The 22457-nt window shown below is 49.5% G+C and overlaps 1 protein-coding gene across 2 annotated transcripts in view; it reads right to left on the minus strand.

Annotated features, from left to right (window-relative positions):
* Window positions 1-22457, minus strand: part of PMM2 (phosphomannomutase 2) — a 32453-nt gene that overhangs the window by 2001 nt on the left and 7995 nt on the right. The window contains exons 2-7 of one of the 2 annotated variants that reach the window (XM_086691327.1): window positions 17098-17209; window positions 14588-14664; window positions 13824-13915; window positions 11030-11129; window positions 10848-10923; window positions 9608-9723 (exon numbers count right to left, since the gene is read on the minus strand). In XM_086691327.1, the coding sequence (XP_086547453.1) occupies window positions 9608-9723; window positions 10848-10923; window positions 11030-11129; window positions 13824-13915; window positions 14588-14664; window positions 17098-17209 (573 nt within the window). Of the gene's footprint in view, window positions 1-9607; window positions 9724-10815; window positions 10924-11029; window positions 11130-13823; window positions 13916-14587; window positions 14665-17097; window positions 17210-22457 lie in introns of both variants that reach the window. The other variant, XM_086691329.1, reaches the window with a different exon arrangement.

Raw genomic sequence — 22457 nt, forward strand, 5'->3', positions numbered from 1 at the left:
GCCCTGCCACACCCCCCCCCACCCCACCGTGTGCTGGAATGGTGGGGAGTGGGGGCAGTCACCAGGTCAGCAGCTGCCCTGGGGCTCCTGCGGCCCTAGGCGTCCACGTGTTGCTTCGCCTGGGGCGCCGCTAGGAGCTGAGGGCAAGGCTAGGGGGCCCCGTGCTGTGGGTCGCCCCCCCCCCACTGCTCCCCCACCCCCTGCTCGTAGTCCAGCCGCTCCCACCCTCCCTGAGCTGCAGGAAAGCCCCTGCTTTTGTTCTCCTGCAAGTTCCTCCATTTTCCTCACGACATTGGACAGTCTACAAAACCTAGGAAAATCAATTAGTTTATAATCTGATGAAAACAAGTGGAGAGAAAAAATGGCTTTTTCTCATAAAGACTACAGGAAAATCCGACCTCCCTTTAAAGGACTGACGGACACTAAGGTCGCCCCTGCTCTCGTTCCCCCAGGCTTCAGCAGGGGCCGTGGCCGGGGCCCAAAATGTGCCAGGCAGAAGCGTCACGTGAGGAGGCCTCGGGGCCATGTTAGGGACGGTCCTTGCCCAGTGCCGGCGGGGGGACCTGCTGGGGTCTTGCGCCCGCCTTGCAAGCCCGGGTGCTGTTAAGGGGCTCTGGATCGCTCAGATGGCTGACCTCGCAGCAGCATGTGCTACCCCAGCAAGTCCACGCGAGACCGGTTGGTGGAATTCTTCGCATTAAAGTCAGTCCCGTTCTCCTCAGGACCAGCACGGTAGGTAAAGACCAGCACGAAGAAGCTGACAAAATACAGATAGGGGCGCCATCCAGAAAAACCAAGTATCTATCTGGGACACACTCGCTCTCTTGTCGCTCACTCACGTGAGAGGAGTCCCTGTTCACACTTGAGCCCAACAAGCCCGAGGAGCGCCTACACCTGTCGCCTTTGCAGCTGGGGCCGGGAGGGGACAGGAGACGGAGCCTGTAGCGCAGAGAAGAGAGGGGAAGGGAACCGGGGTGACAAGGGAGGCCCCCGTGAGCACCGGCCTGAAGAAAGGGAGGGGACGAGCCACGTCTGGGAAGGCGGCTCCGTGGCCTGTGGCCCACCCGGGGGTGCAGGTGAGAACTCAGGATTTTCTGTGAAGCCACCCGGAAAGCGGCAACCTGGGGACACGATCGGGTCACCTTCCAGATTCTGCCAGAGAACGGATGGGAGAGGAGGGCGCAGAAGAGGAAGCACAGCAGGCGGGAGGCCATACAGCCAGGGTTCGCGGGCGGACGCCACTGCCTGGGGGAGCGGCCGCTAGAGCCCGGAGGGTTTGCTGCTGCCACGTCTGTCCCTCCTCAGAGACCACATCCACGCGGGGCAGTACGTGCACTTGACAGATGGCTAATTTGGCGAGACTCTCCAGGGGCTCTGTTGGTGGGGGAGGGAGAGGTCTGTGGAGTGGAAGGACGGGCCCTGCTGCTGTGTAAGTAGCCCGATGGGACCAGGTCCAGAGTCACAACACCACGGGAGGGCGCTGGCCCTCCCCGCTACCTCGGCTCTGCGAAGCCGGCAGGAGCGTCCATGCACCAACACCAAGCTCTGGACTTCAATTCCTCTCCTGCAGGGGACCTGGCGGCCTCTTCTGTGACTCGAGGTATGGGGGGGTGGGGGGGGGGGTCCTCCCTGGGGGCAGCACAGAGCTTGCAAACCCGTCAGAGGGAGGTCAGGAGAAGCAGAAGTGAAACGCTGAGCTAGTGTGCTAGAATTGCTAGAATTCTTCTTCTAGGATAAGGCTCAGGGCACCTGGGTGGCTCAGTGGGTTTAGAGACCAACTTCAGCTCAGGTCACGATCTCATGATTCATGAGTTCGAGCCCCACGTCTGGCTCTGCAGTGACAGTGTGGAGCCGCTTGGGATTCTTCTCTGCTCCTCCCCCATGGACACATTCTTCTTAAAGTAAACAGAAAAGCTTAAATAGAAATAGGCTCCAGAGGAGTAGAAACCCCAAGCGGGGATCCATACTGGCACTACAGGTCACCACGTTCCTGCTGAGGAGGCCCAGCCTCTCCCGGGGCTCCAGAACCAGACCAGTTTCTGAAAGAAGACAAAGGAACGAAGCAGGAAGGGATGGTACAAGATAGTGTCACCTGACAGCCCGAAAGAGAGGCCACAGCTGAGTGCAAACAGCCCATTAGTATTTAAATCCCTCCAGGGCTAAGGTTGGAGGATGATACAGAAAAGCAGAAGGCAGTGCCTGTCCCGTTCCGTCCGAGTCTGGTCTCCAAGCCACCCAGGCCCATTGCTGCACATGCCGTGGACCGTCGTGGTGAACCCCGATTATCCTGACGTTGCAGCTGAAGAAGGGAATGGATCAAGAACGTCCAAGGCCGTGGGTCCAACTCTGTAGGAAGCGGGGCGGGGTCGGCTGGACCTCCCCGGGGTCTCTGCTGTGAAGGCCCATCAGTGGCGGCGACAGACCGGACCCTGCTGCACATCAGTTTAACAAGCACGGATCAGATTTCTAGGTCCCATGGGTACAGAGGCCAACGCGACAAAGGCTCTGCTCTAAGAGACCTGGGGCAGCAGCGCTCCCTGGCTGGGGTGACCGTCGCTGCGGGAGCTTCATCAATGCCTCCAGGGCCACTGGGCCACAGCACGGGAAGCCAGACGGATGCGAGTGCAGGCTACGTGACCGGTATGAGGCTGCTTTCTCATGGGGTGATGATTAGAGGGGATAGAAACAGTCACAGCGGTCAGATATATTTGAAAAAACATGCGCCCTTAGGGAACTGTACTCATGTTCCCTACAAGAGTTAACAGTTATGCTTAAAAGGAGGGGAAAAAAAAGCCTGGCCCCGTGGTCACGATGTTTTGAAAACAGGGGATTCCCATGTACTTCCAGGTTGTGATCCAGCGGGGTAGAATCTGGTGACTAACCACAGCCTGGGGTGTAGGGGAAAGTGGGCTCGCTGTCCTGCCCATGCCCCCAGGGCGACCCTCAGGGTCTTCGGGTCCACCCCCTCACCCACAAAATGGGGCTGAGACTTGTGTGACAGGGCTGGGCACAGAAGGGCATGTGGGAGATTCGGCCTTTGCAGACATCAGTGACTGTATCGGGGGACACACTTGAGGGGCCTGGAACCTTGTCCCCCTCAACAGAAGAGCCAGTGCAGGGGCTGCTGCTCCTTCAGGGCTCATCCAACCAGGGGCTGTGTCCCCAGGGGCAACAGGACCACAGATTCTGGTGTCCAGAAGGCAGGCAGGTGAGCAGGGACCCCAACAAATGCTTGCAGTTGTGGTGCCCCCGCCCAATGTCCTGCTTCCCGTCCTCCCATAGGAAAGCTGGTGCCACCTCTGTATCTCGGTAGAGAACCCATAACCCGGTCCACCTTCCTTCATCAGACTTCAGGGAGCAGCGGTTTTCCTGGGGCCCCTCTGGGCGCGAGGGACTCCCCTCCCCATGCTAACCCATGCCTGCCTGAGACCTGGGTCTCAGATCTCCCACTGAAACACGAGAGCAGTAGGGCAGGTCTATGCACAGGACACATCCTGTGCCTTCACCAGCCCTCTGGCATCTGGAGAGCATTGGAGATGCCAGGCATGGAGAGGACGCCCAGGCCACGGCCAAAGTCCACGGCCATGGCAATTCCGTCTGAAGCATGATCGGGAACTCGAGGTTCGCTGGTTCACAGGCGTAGCCCACCCTGCAGGCCCCCATCTCTTCGAGCAACCTCATGCCAGGTGAGCGCTTGGTTGGCTGCCTCCCCTGCTGGGAGAGACTCAGTCGGGCTGCCTTTCCTGTGCCGGCCCTGGGGTAGCCACCCTCCCCTCGAGGACCTCCCTTTCCTCTCACTGCGTCAGAGCAACCACATCCCATGGGGCTGATGGGCACGGTGGCTCATGGACACCCAGAGACGTGTGTGGTCACTGTGCGGGCAGCAGGGGCCAGATTTGGGCCTTTTGGGTTTCAAAGCCCCGCTGCCTCGTCCCACCGCACTGCTGGGGGCTTAAGCTTAGAGGCACATTTTCCTTTTTAACGTCTGTGGAAAATAGAGTGTTGCACGATTTAATAGCATGTTGGAGGTGATGTGGGAGGGTGACGAGAGAGGCTTTTGGAAGCCACTAGGCTGCTGACCCTGTGTCTGTCCCTGCCAGACGGCCCAGGGACTGGAGAAGATAACATCCAAGTGCCCGGCTCAGCGTCTGACACTGAGAAAGTGCTTTAGAAAGTAAAGATTTGTTTTTTTCCTTTTCTCAGTTTGGTGTTTTAAAGCTTTATTTTTCAACAGCCCATTCATGTAGTTCAAAATTTAAAACCAGCTCACTGTCACAGTGGTAAAATCTCTCTCATCCCTGTTCCCACCCCTCAGGAGGTCCGTAATCTGCATTTTTGGGTGTCTTGACATTCCCTTGATGCACTCACAAGCAAGTGTGGAGACATTATTACCCCCTTGAGACAAAACTGTCAGGTTACTTGCACTGTTTTATACTTTACTGGGCTCAGCTGAGAAAAAATCCCAGCGATGGGTCTACATCCGCTATTTCCACAGCTGTCGGGCGTTCTGCTGTGTGGACGGACCACCGTGTACTTGTGGTCAGTCCCCTCCTGCGGATGGGCAGGGTTCTTCCCCATCCTGCCGCTGTGTGTCTGCCCTTCCCCCGTACAGGAGGGTACAGACGACTCCATCACCTGCGTGGATCTGCCCAGCTATAAAGCCGTCAAGTGTTAGAATGTTTTCGTGCTCCAGTTGCCCCGAAGCCAGGAAGTGATAAGCCAGAACGAGCTGTCTCCCTGGGAGTTTGGAAAGGCTGGGCGGGGCTCAGCAGCACAGCCCCCTGAGGAAGCCTCACAGAGGGCTGTGGGGTAGGTCTCTCGGGGCCCCGGCCATCCCGTTCCCTGCAGCAGACCATGGCATGCCAGGCTGCCCTCGGAGTTGAGTTTTAATAGACCCTGGTTTTTGGGGCTGATGGGCAGGAGGGAGGGCTCCCCAGGACTGTCAAGATTTGGACAAGCAAAGGCCGACGTCGCATTTCCTCCCCTGCTCTCTGGGGGTGCTCCAAGCAGGGCAGGTGGGGAGGGGGGCTTCGTGTGACACCAGGTCCCATCAGATGGCAGTGGCTGCTAGGCAGGCCTCTGAGCCTGTGGGGCTTGGCAGGGGAACAGCACCTGACCCCACAGCTGTCGGTGAAAAGCTGTTTCCCTAGAAGCCAGCAAAAACATTTGCCTGGATGCAAAGAAAGCAGCTTTCCAAATGTCTGTCACGAGACACAGAATAGGAGAAGAAATTGAGAGCTAGTATTTGGATTGTTCTCTGCCTAAAGTTGCAAGAGCTGATGTGCTGTGTTGAAAGGTTTTGATGGCCGAACTGCTAATGCCCATTTCCAGGGAACCACTGACTGCGTCAGAGGGCAGACAATGGAGCAAGAACGTCCCCACGGCGATGGCTACGTCGGCCAGCACGGCCCCAGTGCCTGTGCTGAGGAAAGGGCAAATGAACTATGTCTCCCTGGTAGAAGGTCACACAGCCCCTGAAAACTCCACTTCAAGGAACATTCATGGACGCGGGGAAATAAAATATGTACCGAGAACAAAAGCAGAAAATTGAACCAGGAGCATGCAGACTCCAGCTCTGGGATCATGTTCTTGCAAAGAGGAAAGATGGGTCGGCTGTGGTCACAGGTGACTTAGATTCTCTTCCTCAGACTTTTTCTTCATTTTAAAAAAACTTTTTTTTAAAATGTTTTTTATTTTTTATTTTTGAGAGAGAGAGAGGGATACAGAATCAAAGCAGGCTCTAAGCTGTCAGCACAGAGCCTCACATGGGGCTCGAGCTCACAGACTGCGACCTGAGCCACCCAAACACCCCTAATTATTATTATTATTTTTTTTAACGTTCATTCACTTTTGAGAGAGAGAGAGAGAGAGACACAGAATCTGAAGCAGGCTTCAGCCTGTGAGCTGTCAGCACAGAGCCCGACATGGGGTTCAGACAGACAAACCGCGAGTTCATGACCTGTGCCCAAGTCAGACAGTTAACCGACTGAGCCACCCAGGCGCCCACCCTATCTATCTAATCTACCTACCTACCTACCTTTCCTTCTTCCTTCCTTCCTCCCTCCCTTCCTCTCTCTCTCTCTCTCTCCTTTTTCTTTCTTCTTTTTCTAGTTTATTCATTTATTTTGGGAGAGAGAAACAGCACATGAGCAAGGAGGGGAGGGGCAGAGGGAGAAAGAGAATCCTAAACAGGTTCCTTGCTGTCAGTGAGAAGCCCTATGAGGGGCTTGATCCCACAAACCATGAGATCACAACCCGAGCCTAACTCAAGGGTCAGATTCAACCCACTGAGCTTCCCAGGTGTTCCCTCACACTTTTTCTAATGCTCTACAATAACGGTATATTAATTAAGAAGCGAGGGCACAAAAACAGATGCTCAGATCAATGGAACAGAATAGAGAACCCAGAAATGGACCCACAAACGTTATGGCCAACTAATCTTTGACAAAGCTGGGAAGAATATCCAACGGAATAAAGACAGTCTCTTCAGCAAGTGGTGCTGGGAAAACTGGACAGCGACATGCAGAAGAATGAACCTGGACCACTTTCTTACACCAGACACAAAAATAAACTCAAAATGGATGAAAGACCTAAATGCAAGACAGGAAGTCATCAAAATCCTTGAGGAGAAAGCAGGCAAAAACCTCTTTGACCCTGGCCGCAGCAACTTCTTACTCAACACATCTCCAGAGGCAAGGGAAACAAAAGCAAAAATGAACTGTTGGAACTTCATCAAAATAAAAAGCTGCACAGCAAAGGAAACAATCAGCAAAACTAAAAGGCAACTGACAGAATGGGAGAAGATATTTGCAAACGACATATCAGATAAAGGGTTAGTATCCAAAATCTACAAAGAATTTATCAAACTCAACACCCAAAAAACAAATAATCCAGTGAAGAAATGGGCAAAAGACATGAATAGACACTTCTCCAAAGAAGACATCCAGATGGCCAACCGACACATGAAAAAATACTCCACATCACTCATCACCCAGGAAATACAAATCAAAAACCACAATGAGATCACCTTACACCTGTCAGAATGGCTAACATTAACAACTCAGGCAACAACAGATGTTGGCGAGGACTCAGAGAAAGAGGATCTCTTTTGCATTGTTGGTGGGAATGCAAACTGATGCAGCCGCTCTGGAAAACAGCGTGGAGGTTCCTGAAAACATTAAAAACAGAACTACCCTATGACCCAGCAATTGTGCTACTAGGTATTTATCCAAGGGATACAGGTGTGCTGTTTCAAAGGGGCACATGCACCCCCATGTTTAAAATTTTTTTTTTTCCAACGTTTTTTATTTATTTTTGGGACAGAGAGAAACAGAGCATGAACGGGGGAGGGGCAGAGAGAGAGGGAGACACAGCATCGGAAACAGGCTCCAGGCTCCGAGCCATCAGCCCAGAGCCTGACGCGGGGCTCAAACTCACGGACCGCGAGATCGTGACCTGGCTGAAGTCGGACGCTTAACCGACTGCGCCACCCAGGCGCCCCTGCACCCCCATGTTTATAGCAGCACTTTCAACAATAGCCAAAATATGGGAAGAGCCCGAATGTCCATCAATGGATGAATGGATAAAGAAGATGTAGTGTGTGTGTGTGTATATATATATATACACACACACACACACATATACACATATATATATAAAAATAAATAAAATAAAATGGAGTATTACTCGGCAATCAAAAAGAATGAAATCTTGCCATTTGCCGCTATGTGGATGGAACTGGAGGGTATTATGCTAAGTGAAATTAGTCAGAGAAAGACAAATATATGACTTCACTCATATGAAGAATTTAAGATACAAAACAGATGAGCATAAAAGGAAAAAAGCAAAAATAATGTAACAGGGAAGGGGACAAAACATAAGAGCCTCTTAAATAAAGAGAACAAACAGTTGCTGGAGGGGCTCTGGGAGGGGGGATGGGCTAAATGGGTAAAGGGCACTAAGGAATCTACTCCTGAAATCACTTTTGAACTATATGATAACTTGGGTGTAAATTTAAAAAAGAATTGGGGGGGGGGGGAACCTCTGTAAATAGTATCCACCTTTAAAAAGTAGATGAGATTAAAAACCAAGCAAGCACAACTGAGGCGTGGTAGCACAGCAGCTCAACAGAACAGAAAATGAAGGGTTCCCGGTTATCTCAAGACCTGGGTTCCATTCAGCAAAGTCCCGATGCCTTGGATGGCCACTCCCACAGCACAAGCATCACTGCTAAGAAGAACCTGTCCGAACGGCTCTTTTTCTGGGCCGCACGGAGTGGCACCGAGCTGCACAGCTGCAGAGGCCCCCGGTCCCCCCTGAGATCCTGCGTGCAGTTTCGCGAGCCTGCTTTTTCCGAACACGTCGAAGTCAGAGACTTTTTTCCAAAGCCTGCATCCAAAGCACGTCAGCAAAAGGAGAAGTTGTGAGCCACGCCTCTCTGTCCCTAAGAACCAGGCTAGAGGGCACAGCTGCCGACCAGCAGCACCACGTGGTTTGGGACCAGGAGAGCATCTTGCACAACCTGCACCCTGACGGAGGGGCAGCTCGTTGGACTGGAAAGCCCACAGGCCTAAACAGCAGGAGGTTTGTTCTGGTGCCACTGGCTCGGTCGTTAGCTGTGTGACACTCTGAGTCTCACTTTTATCATTTAGAAAGATGGACGCGAGACTGTGCTGCCCAGAATCACGCTGGAAAACTGTATGTGGGGGCCTTGCTGAAAAGGCAGGAAGGTCCATCCCAGAAAAACCTCAGCAGAGCAGCGAGTGTTCTGGACCTGGGGCCACAGGGATTAAGACCTCCACATATGCAGCATCTGTGAGGCGCTGGCTGGGTGCAGGATGGCCACAGAGCCCGAAACAGGACCTCTGATATCAGGCAAGGGGACTCCCATAACCGGGCGGCACAGGGACGCAGACAGGGGTTGAAAGGGAGGCGTCCATAGAGGGGGCTGGGGAGTGAACAGCCGGTGCTGAGCCTTCTCTTGGGCCTCTACACCTCTCTGACCTCCTCGAGGCCCACCTGTCCTGCTGCCACGGAGGCTCTGGGGAAACCCTCCTCCGTGCTGCTCCTGCTGGTGGTGGCCTCTGACTGCTCTTGGTCCTGATTTAGATTCAGTCCGGACCCGGGATTTCCCAGAGCCCGGGGTGGCTCACCGAAACCCCTGTGATGCCCAGCTCTAAACCATCCCTGGTGCTATTTCTTGAATTTCAGACGCATGAGAGTCCCTGTCTTCCTACCATTTAGGATTCCTGCCCCCAACTCATAACGCATGTCCCTGGCAGGAAAATGCAGTGGAAAAATGACAAAACCCAGGGCTTTGAAATGCACAAAGGATTGGACAGCGGCTCCGGGGCAGGTGTTCTGGAAGGCATGTGAAACGAGCAGTACTGAACTCAAACCACTCAATTTCTGCCTCCACTGAGGCGTCCCGTGTCCGAGCACAAAGGGGAGGGCGGTTAATCACACCTCTCACATAGGACAGAAGTGGTCACCGAGTGTGAGCTGGGTCAGCGCGGAAGGCGGAGGAGAGAAAATAGCCTGTTTGTGTATTTCCCCTTTTCCAGCCAAAACCGAACAGTCGAACTCCAAAAAACACTTTGGTACTTACCGGCATGGTTTTGTCTCCGAAGAAGTAGATGGTCTTATAGCCGTCTTTTTCCACATGTCCCAGGCAGTACCTCTTGTCCCATCCATCAGGAAAGACGTCAATGCTGATCTGGCCTCCTGTAGGGCCGGAAACACAAAAGCTAAAGGTAGAAAGGAGGCTAAGGGCCCGGCCCTGAAAAGAACGTGCTGTTTACTCAGCAGCAACTGGACGGCCAAGGTTGATTTTTACCACCCTTGTTTGCTACTTAGGGACAGGTTCTAGATCATGCGACATGTTGTTTTCCCAACATGCTTTCACCTAAAATCTACAAGCGAGACAAACTGCCAGCCCAGAACGAGGCACGCATCTGTGTTCAAGTGCTTCGCCAAGCGTGTGGGTCTGAATGAAGCAAGTTGGCGAAAGAACTGGTAACAGCTGCATTCAGCTGGGCCCGCCTCGAGCTTTAACAGTCGCTCGTTCTCGGTGGACAGTGCCCAGAAGCAGACGGCGTGTAGATCATCTTGCAGGAGAAAGGAAAAGCACGTGGAAGGGGATTGCAGGCAGTGTTGAGGGCAATGAAAGCCCCGTCAGACCTTTGTCAGGGAGACGAACAGCTCACACCTCAAGGATATTTAAAAAACCTACCCCTTCATCTATCAGACATAATCCCTTTGCAATTCCAGTTTTCCAAAAGCTGTACCCCTACAAGAGGTGGTAAAATGAGGGGGCTTTAAGTAATGACTCACGAGTGCCAGCAAATCGTTTCCTTAGAGCCTCTGACGGGCGTATCCTACCAAAAACCAAGGCGAAGACAGCAGCGCCACAGGCAGAACTCTGTATCAGACACCAGAAACGCTCGCACGCCAGTTTGCCCGTGTAGATAAAACCTGTGTGAGCTCAGACGAGTCCCGTTTCCTTCCAGGTCCTGGGTTTCTTGATTTGTAAAACCAACCCTACTGATCGCCAAGGTTCCCTGATAATCAAATATTACTATATTCCAGAATCTTCTCAGCCTCGCTCTATTTCGGGCCGAGGGGAAGGGTCCGGCCGGGTGAGAATTCATAACCAAACCCAGCAGCCTGGGCAAGCCGCCGTGAGGGCTGATCACACAGCAGCGGTTTTCTCCTTGTGGCAGGACGGCTCCCGAAATCCTCCCACCTGCCTTCAAACTGGGCACAGTCTAATTTTAAGAGCACACTGGCCCACAGCAATCCCATGGGAAACATTACCCGCTCCTGAGGCCCGTCTGCATGCACGATACCTATGGAGAACGTGATGCCTTTTCCTGCAAACTCCTTCCGCAGATCTGCTACGAACTTCTGCCTTATGTTTTCTTTCTGAGAAAAACAGAGATACCGATTATCGTAGTGCAGTTTAGAAGGCACCCTTTAGCCGCTGGCCATGTGGCTGCACATCAGTCCAGGCGGGGTCAGGGGGACTCACCTTATCGAGTTCGTGAAACTCCATGCGTTCTTCTTGGCTGCAGCTTCTTCCAATGGGGGACACGTTTAACATCCCATTTCGGAACTCAATGAAAGTGCCTCTAGAGAAGACAGGGCCAGACATACGTTATACTTGGGCAATGTTACAGATGGATGAACGGGTGAGGAATTCTAGAAGGCAGAGGCTGGTGTGATCAACATTTCACAGGCTGTGCTTAGCCACATGGCAGGACCACCAAGCCCAGAGGTGTGGCCAATCCCAGCTGAGATTAGATTTCAAAGATGGAGAATGTCACCATCCTTGGAAATATTTTATCCTATGTTAAAATGACTATGTTCTAGACATACTGAGTTAAGTAAAACATGATTAAAATTAATTTCACTTGTTCCTTTGTTTTTTTTTTTAAAGTGGCTACAGAAAACTTAAAATTGCACATGTGACTCATGTGATTTCTGCTGAACAGTGAATTTCACCGTTAATAAAGAGCTATGAAAATGATTACCATCTCTCAAGTCCCCCAAGGAGTCTGGAAATTCACGTATCAGATACCTTTGCTACCGACCCGTTGAACCCACTGATCTGACCAAGCAAACCTATGGGAAAATGTTCTGAGAACTGCCCAGTGAGCCTCAGTGATCGCTAAGGAAACATGGGTCACCCGTGGCCAACCGCTATTAAATGGTTGTTTAGTAACGTTAGTTACTTTGAATAAAGATGTTTAAAAAACCCCATTTTCCCCCCACCATGTTTCCAATTTCCATCTCAAGATAGTTTCTTAGAAAATCAAATACCCATGAGCTTTTATATTCTTAGGATGGAATTTAAGTGTTCTGTGACAAACTGTGCACTCTGAAATGACTTCCAGTTCTAAACATTGACGCCTGTGAACCTCTGACACCTTCTCCCCGGACCCTTTCCATTTTCTGTGCACAGCCCTGATCTCGAGGAACCAGCCACCTGTAAATCCCGGGGACACATGCCCAGTGTTGAGCAGAGGGCTGTTTCAAGGCCAGTGCTGCCTCCTGAGACCCTACGTGACTCAGGGTGCCTCTCAGAGCCTCACAAAGGGGCTGAGGCAGTCCTTGTGGGTACCTCTAAGGGGTCCTGAGAAAATCAGATGGCCCAGGTTTTGTAAGCTGGGAAGCAATGAATACTCATCGCATAAAGTCAATGTGGCAAAATCTCATCACTGCATCCCTTCCCTGGCTGTGCTCAAACTGCACAGGAGGCAAATGACATAACCACACACGTGCATCTAAGATGCTTCCTCCAGCAGCCCTCCCGCCCCTCCCCTGCCACACATCCTGGAGCTGGTACAGACCAGCCTTGTGCCTGTACCTGCTACATGTACCCTGGTGATCGTTCCCAGGGGTGACCCTAGAGCTGTGGGTCCTAAATGTCAAAGAGCTCAATGAGTTTTCCCCAACTCAAGGAGGCAGTATCCCTCTCATTCCCACGGAAGGGAGGCTGATGCATTCGAGAAAGGCTTCTGTTCTCAAAAGCCAGGATTACGGCACATTTTCTGGTGTTCGATTCCTCCCTGAAGATCTGGACTCCTGTACAGTCTTACTGCACCCACGTGACCCACATGGGGCATACAGCAGCGCTGATGGGAGGGGTGGGCAAATGCTGATCAACGTGGTCTCACGCCTGCTCCCCAATCGAGGGGGCACCTCCTGCGTCAGTGGAATGACAGCTGTGCACGTGGGTCTCCCTCACTGGGATGACAACCCCTCTGAGGACAGGATTATGCCTTATCCTTTCTTCTTTTTTAAGCCTCTCTTAATGCTTAACCCAAAGGAAAGCCTGAGTTGACCTGGGATACGTTATACTTCCACTTTCTACTATGGAGAATTGCCATGATACGTAAAAGCATACAGAACAGGAAAACGAAGTCCCACGTGCCATTACCCAGCTGTGGCCAGGACTACCCTGGGCCCAGCCTGTCTCGTCCGTAGCCCCTTCTGGGAGATGTGAAAAGGGAAGGCCCTTGCCCCGAGTGGAGGTGCTGGGCAGGGGCACTGGCTTCATGGATTCTGGTGGTTTTGAGCAGTTCCCAAAGCACATGCCCTGAAATTCAGCTGCCGTTTAAAAAACGTTTCTCCCCCTCATCATCAAGGTGTTACGTATTAAGGGCAGAAAACTGAAAAGAAAATGAACATATTTCTAAGAAAACACCCATAACATCACCAAGAAACAGCCACTGTTAGCCTATGGGTTCATTTTCTGCCAGTGTTTTAACTGCGGGCATGTAACATTACTGTTGGTATTATTTAAAAATGGGAATGGAGGTGAGCACAGTATCCAGGGTGAGAGGTAAGTCCCCAAATCAGATGCTTGCCGAGGTCAGAACAAGGAGGGAAGGGGTGTGGGAAAGCCTGAGGATGCGGGTGGGGGGAGTGTGGCTCAGCCGGCTCCCGCCGCGCAGGAGCGGGCCCCAGACACCACAGGAGCCGGAAGTGCAGGCACTTTAGCATGTGAGCTCGGGCGTCCAAATGACAGCAACTGATTCAGATTTTATTTCACACTGTGGACCGAGCAAACACGGCCGCGTATGGGGTCTGGCTGGGCCCCCAGGTGACTCGCGCCTCTGGGAGCTGTTTCACAGGCCTTCCCCGCAGCCTCGGAAAGCACCTGGTGTCAGATTTCCACCAGGTGCAGATGCCATCGTTTCCGTCCTCACTTCCGCTGGAAGGTCTCCAGCAGTTCCTTCCTAAGCACAGGACCGGGGACTGACTTGGCACCATGGCCCCAAAGGGCACTAGTTCAGCCTGGCTGCTGAGAGCAAACCCACCTCTTTCGCGGGAGCTTAATTTTCGCAATGTAGCTCAGGCAGTAGTTGATTAAATCTTGGATCAGGGCCTCCCCCAGGTGACCCTGAATGTTCTAGACAAAGGAAATACGGGTTACTTGATTCAGAGACAGGCCATTTTCAAAATAACTTTCTCGCGAACCCGGGTCTTCAGCCACTACCGCTTGAGGGTCACAAGGCTGGTGTGGCGGCCAGGGTGACACGCCCACGCTGCCTTTTTCCTTCTTTCCCGTATAAGCAAACCCCGAGGGGCTTTAATTGAAGCATGTTCTGTCTCGTTACTCAAGATTTTTGTACTCATTACCTTTCAAATGCTTCATGGAAGGCCCAAAGAGTACACTACTGCTGCTTTTATCCAATTAGAATATCTACAGACGCTGACAGAGAATACTGTTGCTCTACTCTGGCCTTCTCTTATGTCTGAACAGACGATCTTATTACAAAGAGCTACACGGTGCCTCCAAAAATGCCTGTAGCAAGGGAGCCTGCCTTACTCTGTGCTATCACTAATGAAAATATTCGATTAGCTATCCTTAAAAAAACAATTACGAAAATTCAGTTAACCGTTTGGAATACGCGAGTCGCATGGTTCAACATGCAAGATACAAAAAACACGGGGTGGAGATTCATTCCTTCCCTGTGCCTCACGTCCCAGGTACATCTCCCCAGAAGCACTCAACATCAAATATCCTTTTAGAAAACATTTTAACAGTAGCATGTAGTTGTTTGCATTTTCAAGAACGTACCTGTTTACACAAGAGTTTCCCATCTTTGTATGCTACCAGGCCATTTTCTGGAAACACATAATCATATTTTTCAACCACTGCAACCGAAACAAAAGAAAACAGCACGTGATGAACTGAAGGCTGTGTTTCTATTTCCCCTTTTTTTTTTTAATGTTTGTTTATTTATTGAGAGAGAGCACTCGAATGAGCAGGGGAGGGGCAGAGAGAGAATCCCAAGCAGGCTCCATGCCGTCGGTACAGAGCCCGAAGATGGGCTCAAACTCACCAACGGTGAGATCATGACCTGAGCTGAAGCTAAGAGTCGGACGCTCAACTGACTGAGCCACTCCCCCCCCTTTTTTTTTTTTACTTAAAGTAGGGTTCATTGCCAGCGTGGAGCCCAACATGGGACTTGAACTCACAACCCTGAGACCAAGACCTGAGCTGAGATCAAGATCGCACACTTAACTGACTGAGCCAGCCAGGCACTCCTCTATTTCTTGATTAACACGCATCACCAATAAGATTGCTGAACTCTAGTAAGGACTGTAAAAGAATACCTCCTCGTCACAGATTGGGCGAGTGGAGAAAGAGCTCCTCAAGTTTTTTTTTTTTTTTTTAGAAGACTCTCAATTACAAACGCAAAAGACGGTGGCCAGGCTAGAGACTGGACATGTGGTGGGCCCTCTTACACCTCTGCCTTCAGCCCCCTCTTATGTACACGGGAAGATGGGCGTCCGTGACAGCCCTCAAGCCTCACTGTGGGTCTGCATCACTGGGTTGGCAATGGAAATGCGCAGATTCCCAGGATCTGCTCACATTTATTTATTGACAGTTTACTTGAGAAAGAGAGAGAAAGAAAGAGAGAGAGAGTACATGCACACACTAGGCAGAGAGAGAGGGACAAAGAGAATCAGTCCCAACCAGGCTCTATGCTGACAGCGGAGCTTGATCCTACGAAGATCCCATGACAGGATTAGCTAAGCCGAAATCAAGAGTTGGGCACTCAACTGACTGAGCCACCCAGGTGCCCCCGTTCTCAGGCTTTCTGATTACGAATATGCAGGGGCGAGGCTAAAATCAGATTGTTTTTTAAAAAAAGGTCTTTGGGTGATTCTTACAAGCAGTCAGATTTGGAGACCACTCGTGCAAATCTAAATGGGCCCTCAAACTTCAGGTGTTTGTTAAAGCGCGGATTCCTACGTACCATGAGTTGGGTGGGGCCCTCACATCTGTATTTTAACAAGTTCCCCAGTGATTCTGATACAGCTGGACCGTCAACTTTCTCCAGCTTGTGGATGTTTTGATTCTGATGCTTTGACTTTCAGTCTTTGAAATATATAGACAGGGCCCTACCCTGACACAAAACCTCTTCCAGCCTGTGGTTTAAAATCTGGCCAGAGGCAGAAAGGGCCATCAGGGCCAGGTAACAGGATTTCTGGGGATTAATGTGCCCCTGTTAAATTGTTTACAGGCTTTCTAAGTAAGGCACCTACAGGAAAAATTAAGTATAAGCAGAACAGGGTTTTAAAGAGAACGCACAGATTATACTTACAGTGACTGAGCCTGCAAATATAGCTTACACAGATGTTGACTGTAAGATATTACAGCCAAAATGCTCGTTCTCAACTGGGGGTGATTTTGCCCCCTTGACGACATTTGGCAATGTCTGGAGACATTTCTGGTTGTCACACTGGGGGTGGAGGGGGTACTGGCATTAAGCAGGTGGAGGCCCAGGTGCTGCTGAACACCCTACAATGCACAGGACAGCCCTCGACAAGAGAGAAGGACCTGGCCCAGATGTCAACAGTGTCCAAAAGACGATCGATTCATCTAGCTCTCCATCCTCTATTTCTTACAGGCCAGGCACCCTAGAGACACGGGCTGCAAGATGAAAAATCCACAGTCCTAGTCTTCAAGAAAAACAGACAAGCGGCCAGTTTCCAACAAGCATGGAGTGTGGCACTAGGAGGGTTGTGCATTAGGCCATCCGGGGGGAGCAGCTGAGATACGATTCCCAGGCCCCACGGACCTCAGAGTCTCCAGTGAAGGGGCCAATAAGTATGCCCGGCTTCCTGGGGTCCTGTGCTGGAGAGTCTGGTTCAAAAGAAGGGGAGCAGCCTGGGTGACTCATGAATAGGGAACTCTGGGAAACACCGTGTTAGGGCAACGGACGGCCCCCACACCCAGAGGGCACCTCAACACCCGGGTGAGAAGGACGGTCAGGAGACAGGGTCTGAGCAGAGCTGGGAGAGTGGACGGGGACAACATAAGCATTCTGGCAATGACACAGACACTGGAAGTTCTGGGGAAACGCCCCACGTGTCTGAGTACCAAGAGGTCCACCACCGACTCCAGAAATTTACTTATGGGATTAAAAACAGGAAAGAGAAAGCAGAGAGAATGATCCCCCCAACAAGGAAGCATGTGGGGAGGAGGCCTCGGGCCGGTGACACTTAACAGCAACAGGCCCTAACTGCCTCCTAAGAAGTTAATCTTCTACCGAATGCAATCAGCAATGTTGACGTTACCTTCACTTCCCAGCTGCTCCTGCACTTTCTCAAAGTCGGACCCACCCACCACTCCAATCTTGATCTTCCGTCTCAGGTTTTGGAGAAAGCCGTCCATTTCCTTGGTGATTTTCTACATTTCAAGAAGGAAAATAAAAAGTCGTGAGCGGTAAAGTGATCAGGAGACGAAACCTGGAGGGACACAATCCTTACGTTCATACAAACCAATTCAGGCTCTAGGTCTGTAGACGAGTCCAAGTACATCAGCTTTTCACCAGAAAAGACCTGTTAACGTTTACTTATTTTTACCTAAAACACACAAGTAATACATAAACAGCCGGTGTGTGCTGTTCTGGCTAGTCCTCTCTGCAATTTCTATGCTTGTTTACAGGCAGAAAAATAAATAGGTCTTGTTTTTGGAAACACGAGTGGACTCATTCTAAGTCCTGTGCAATGACTCGCTTTTTCAGCCTTAAGTGGTGATTTTTCCAAGCCAATGGACACGGACTAGCGCACTTCCTGCAAATGTTACCCTGCGCTCTACTTACGAATGTAGGTGGCTGATTTTAACGCAAAATAACACAACACAAAGAGGACGTTGAGAATTGATTTGTTACAACTACACAAAACCAAAGCAAAAACAAAAGCCATGAGAGTAAGATCACTAGATTTTTTTAGTCTCTCCTAAAAGGAAAGCTCCTATCTATAAACAGTGGTCACGACAGCATAATTTTATGCTGGTTAAAATCCAAACTGTGCACTAATTCAAAAGAAATTAGAAAGTCACATGAAAAGACATCTCTGTTAAGACAAATCACAATTAAGTTTTAAAAGTTATGTTGTTAGGGGCTCCTGGATGGCTCAGTTGGTTAAGCTTCTGACTTTGGCTCAGGTCATGATCTCGTACTTTGTGAGTTCGAGCCCCGCATCGGGCTCTGTGCTGACAGCTCAGAGTCTGGAGCCCGTTTTGGATTCTGTGTCTCCTCTCTCTGCCCCTTCCCTACTTGTGTTCTGTCTCTATCAAAAATAAATAAATGCAAAAAAATAAAATAAAAAAGTTATTTTGTTATTTTCTGTCAATCTGAATTGTACATTCACATGGGTATTTTTATTTTTATTTTTTTAAATAAACTCTGCCCCCAACATGGGGCTAGAACTCATGACTCCGAGATTAAGAGTTGCCAGGTGCCCCTCACAGGAGTGAGCCAGTGAGGCACCCCTCACAGTTCTATCTTTAGAAATGAAGTTACCAGAAATTAAAAACAAAAACAAAAATGACCTAAATTCAGTAAACATCTGGAATTCCATCTTCTCTTTTTCTTAAAAACAAAACAAAACAAACTGGTTTAGAGTAATCCACACATAGGATTAACCAAATTGCACAGAGGGCTTGTAACAGAGTCTTTTCTGTATCTTCAGGGGAATCTTGATGTGGCACACAAAATGTAGAACTGCACTGGTGGCCTGTGTGAGTCAGTGACTGTGAAATGGGTCCTAGACCCCCCCCCCCCCCCCCCACCGGGCCAACTGGCTTACTCTCACCTGAGGTCAGAATGGCAGGAAGTGGGGGAAGACTCCCTGGATTGCAAAATACTAAAAATGCAATACTTCTGGGCGCCTCACTGGTTCAGTCGGTTAAGTGTCCGACTTCGGTTCAGATCGTGATCTCGCGGTTCGTGGGTTCGAGCCCCATGTTGGACTTTGTGCTGACAGCTCAGAGCCTGGAGTCTGCTTCAGGTTCTGTGCCTCCGTTTCTCTCTGCCCCTCCCCAGCTCATGCTCTGTCTCTGTCTCTCAAAAATAAATAAATGTTAAAATAAATTTTTAAAAAATGCAATACTTCCATCTTCAAACAGAAGCCCGAAGCTGCAATTTATGTGATCTTAACCCCTGTGCACAGTGATGAGCTCCAAGGCACTGTGGCCATCAGACATGTGTCTGCAATGTGAATGGGTTGTAGAAGGCATCCTTTCACTTCCAAGTGGCAGCAAATATTTTTTTGACAGGAAATAAGACCCAGCTGCTTGTGAACACAACAGGCATCTCAATTACTCATTGTAGGAGACATCTTTAGAGCAAAATAATCACACAAAGTTGTTGTTATGTTCCCAAATAACTCTTCTGTTGACAATTACAAGGAATTCTTTATAAATCACCAGGACAAAATAAACAGAGAATGATTAAAAAGCTTGAGATTAAGGCCAAAGACTGTTAAAAATTCACCTTCTGACTACTAGGTATTTATTCAAGGGATTCAGGTGTGCTGTTTCGAAGGGACACATGCACCCCAATGTTTACAGCAGCACTATCAACAATAGCCAAAGTATGGAAAGAGCCCAAACGTCCATCGATGGATGAATGGATAAAAAAAGATGTGGTATATTTATACGATGGAGTATTACTCGGCAATCAAAAAGAATGGTATCTTGCCATTTGCAACTACGTGGATGGAACTGGAGGCTATTATGCTAAGTGAAATTAGTCAGAGAAAGACAAACATCATATGACTTCACTCATACGAGGGCTTTAAGATACAAAACAGATGAATATAAGGGAAGGGAAGCAAAAATAATATAAAAACAGGAAGGGGGACAAAACAGAAGAGACTCTTAAAAATGGAGAACAAAGAGAGGGTTGCTGGAGGGGCTGTGGGAGGGGGTAGGGGCTAAATGGCTAAGGGGCATGAAGGAATCTACTCCCGAAATCATTGTTGCACTATATGGTAACTAACTTGGATGTAAATTAAAAAAAGAAAAATTAAAAAAGAAAACTAAATAAAGATTAATAAAAAAAATTCACCTTCTGAAAAAACCAACTATGAGAGACTTTTTTTGGGGACAAGAAAGGAAAACCGACGGCAGCAAAGAGGACTCAGCAAAATAGGGCGCAGGGGACAGCACCGACCCGTTGCCTAGTTCTGCAAGGTACGACAGCAACACAAACGAACTCCATTCGTTTGTGGAGTGCCTGTGGCCACCGCAACACAGTCGATTAGTTGTGACAGAGACCACATGGCCCGCAGAGTCTCAACGAGTTATTTACCATCTGGCCTTGTGCAGAAAAACATTTGCCAACTGCTGGACTGGGGCATTACATAAGATGAGGGAACTGGTGATAATTTTCCCAGGTGTGACGATGGCCCCTGTGGTCACCACAGATGTCCTCAAGAGATGCAGGCTGAAAAATTTAGTGGTGAAGCACCATGATGACTATGGCTTAAGGAGTGGTACAGTGTGGAATAAAAAAGTAGAGAGACAGCTGATGTCAATCAGTGCTGAATTTAAGTGGTGGGGATATGGCTGTATACTAGTTTTTCAGTGGTTCTGGTGCCTGAATGTTTTCTGACACACAGCTGGGAAACAACTGTTTCCCATTCAGGCTTGTGCCTCCCTTCTTTTCACAGACTTTTATTCTGAGTCTCAACTGTTTTTGTTTTTATGTTTAGTTCTTTTTTCTTTTCTTTTTAATTTTTTTTTTTTAACATTTATTTTTGAGACAGATAGAGACAGAGCATGAGCAGGTGAGGGTCAGAGAGAGAGGGAGACACAGAATCCGAAACAGGCTCCAGGCTCTGAGCTGTCAGCCCAGAGCCCGATGCGGGGCTCGAACTCACGGACTGCGAGATCATGACCTGAGCCGAAGTTGGACGCCCAACCGACTGAGCCACCCAGGCGCCCCAGTTCTTTTTTCAAATAAAAAAAAAATTATTTATTTAGAGAGAGACAGCGTGAGTGGGAGAGGGGCAGAGAGAGAGGGAGAGGAGAGAGAACCCCAAGCAGGGTCTGCACTGTCAGTACAGAGCCCAATGCAGGGCTTGAACTCATGACACCGTGAGATCATGACCTCAGCTGAAACCGAGAGTTAGATGCTTACCGACTGAGCCACCCAGGTGCCCCTCAACTGTTTTTAGATGGCGTGGCAGTTCTTAGGAAAGTATTCAGCCCAAGAAGATTCTACTTAAACAGTGACATGTGCAAGGCTCTGGACTCCATTCGAACTAGATTTTACCTGTTTGCATCATATCGTCCTTTAGCAGCTGCAAGATAACCTATTCTGCTTCCGGATTGTAATGTGCTTATCAGTGTTGGAGAATATATGTATTGAGGAAGGGAAAGGTTGTATAATCAATAGATATGTTGGTAAAGTGTATTTGTTTTTACCTGGAGCACCCAGCACACAGAAACAATTTTCTTTTAAATTAACACTTTTTTTTTTCAGTGTTAAAATTGTTTGCTGCCAAGAATATCATATTTCAGGTATTTTAAGGGAATACGTTGTGGGTTTCTTTGCTATTTCATACTGCACGCTTATCTATCCTGATTCCTTCTGGGAGTCAGAAGCACCTTCCGGAATGGCAGAACCAGGAGCCAGAACAGCATCCATCTTACAGCAGTGGCAGAAAATGGGAAACTTAGCAAAGAACAATGCCCAGTAGCCCAGAAACTTGTACCAGATTTGCTGTGACAAATTGAGATCATGGTTTCACTGAATCTCAGTTTCCTTTATTTAAAACGGTAACAAAAATTATCCTATTTGGAGGGTGCCTGGGTGACTCAGTCAGTTGGGTGTCTGACTTGATTTCAGCTCATATCAGGATCCCAGAGTTGTGGGATCGAGCCCCCATCAGGTTCCACACTGAGCAGGGAGCCTGCTTAAGATTCTTTCTCTTTCCCTCTGCCCCTCTCCCTGGCTCATGCTCTTTCTCAAAAAAAGAAAAAAAAAAATCCTACTTGGGTAAAAGAGGGAGACGGCTTGAGAGGGAGAAGGTTCTAAAAAGGTTTGGAATGTGAACCATAGACCATTACAGCCAATGGGCCAAATGGAGCAGCTGTTTGTTTTCATAACAAATCAGTAAAGTTTTTTTTTTGTTTTTTTAAAAAAAATTTTTTTTTTCAACATTTATTTATTTTTGGGACAGAGAGAGACAGAGCATGAACGGGGGAGGGGCAGAGAGAGAGGGAGACACAGAATCGGAAACAGGCTCCAGGCTCTGAGCCATCAGCCCAGAGCCCGACGTGGGGCTCGAACTCACGGACCGCGAGATCGTGACCTGGCTGAAGTCGGACGCTTAACCGACTGCGCCACCCAGGCGCCCCACAAATCAGTAAAGTTTTATTGGAACCGAATGAAGCTGGTCTACCTGTCGTCTATGGCTGCTTTTGCATTAGAGTTGATTAGTTACTACAGACCACATGGCTGTCAAAGACAAAAATTCTTGCTATCTGACCCTTTAGGAACAATGAAATGCTGACTCTGGCTCTGGACCAGCAAGAACTTGTAGCAGTCCACAAGTGCAGGCTGGTCGCTGAATCTGTGTCAAAAGGAGCCTTTGAAGAACAAGGCAGTTGAGTATCACCACTAGATCCACTGAACCTGCGGGCC

The sequence above is a fragment of the Puma concolor genome, chromosome E3, assembly GCF_028749965.1.
Source record: "Puma concolor isolate L17-30 chromosome E3, mPumCon1.1.hap2, whole genome shotgun sequence".
In the NCBI taxonomy this organism is placed as follows: Eukaryota; Metazoa; Chordata; class Mammalia; order Carnivora; family Felidae; genus Puma; species Puma concolor.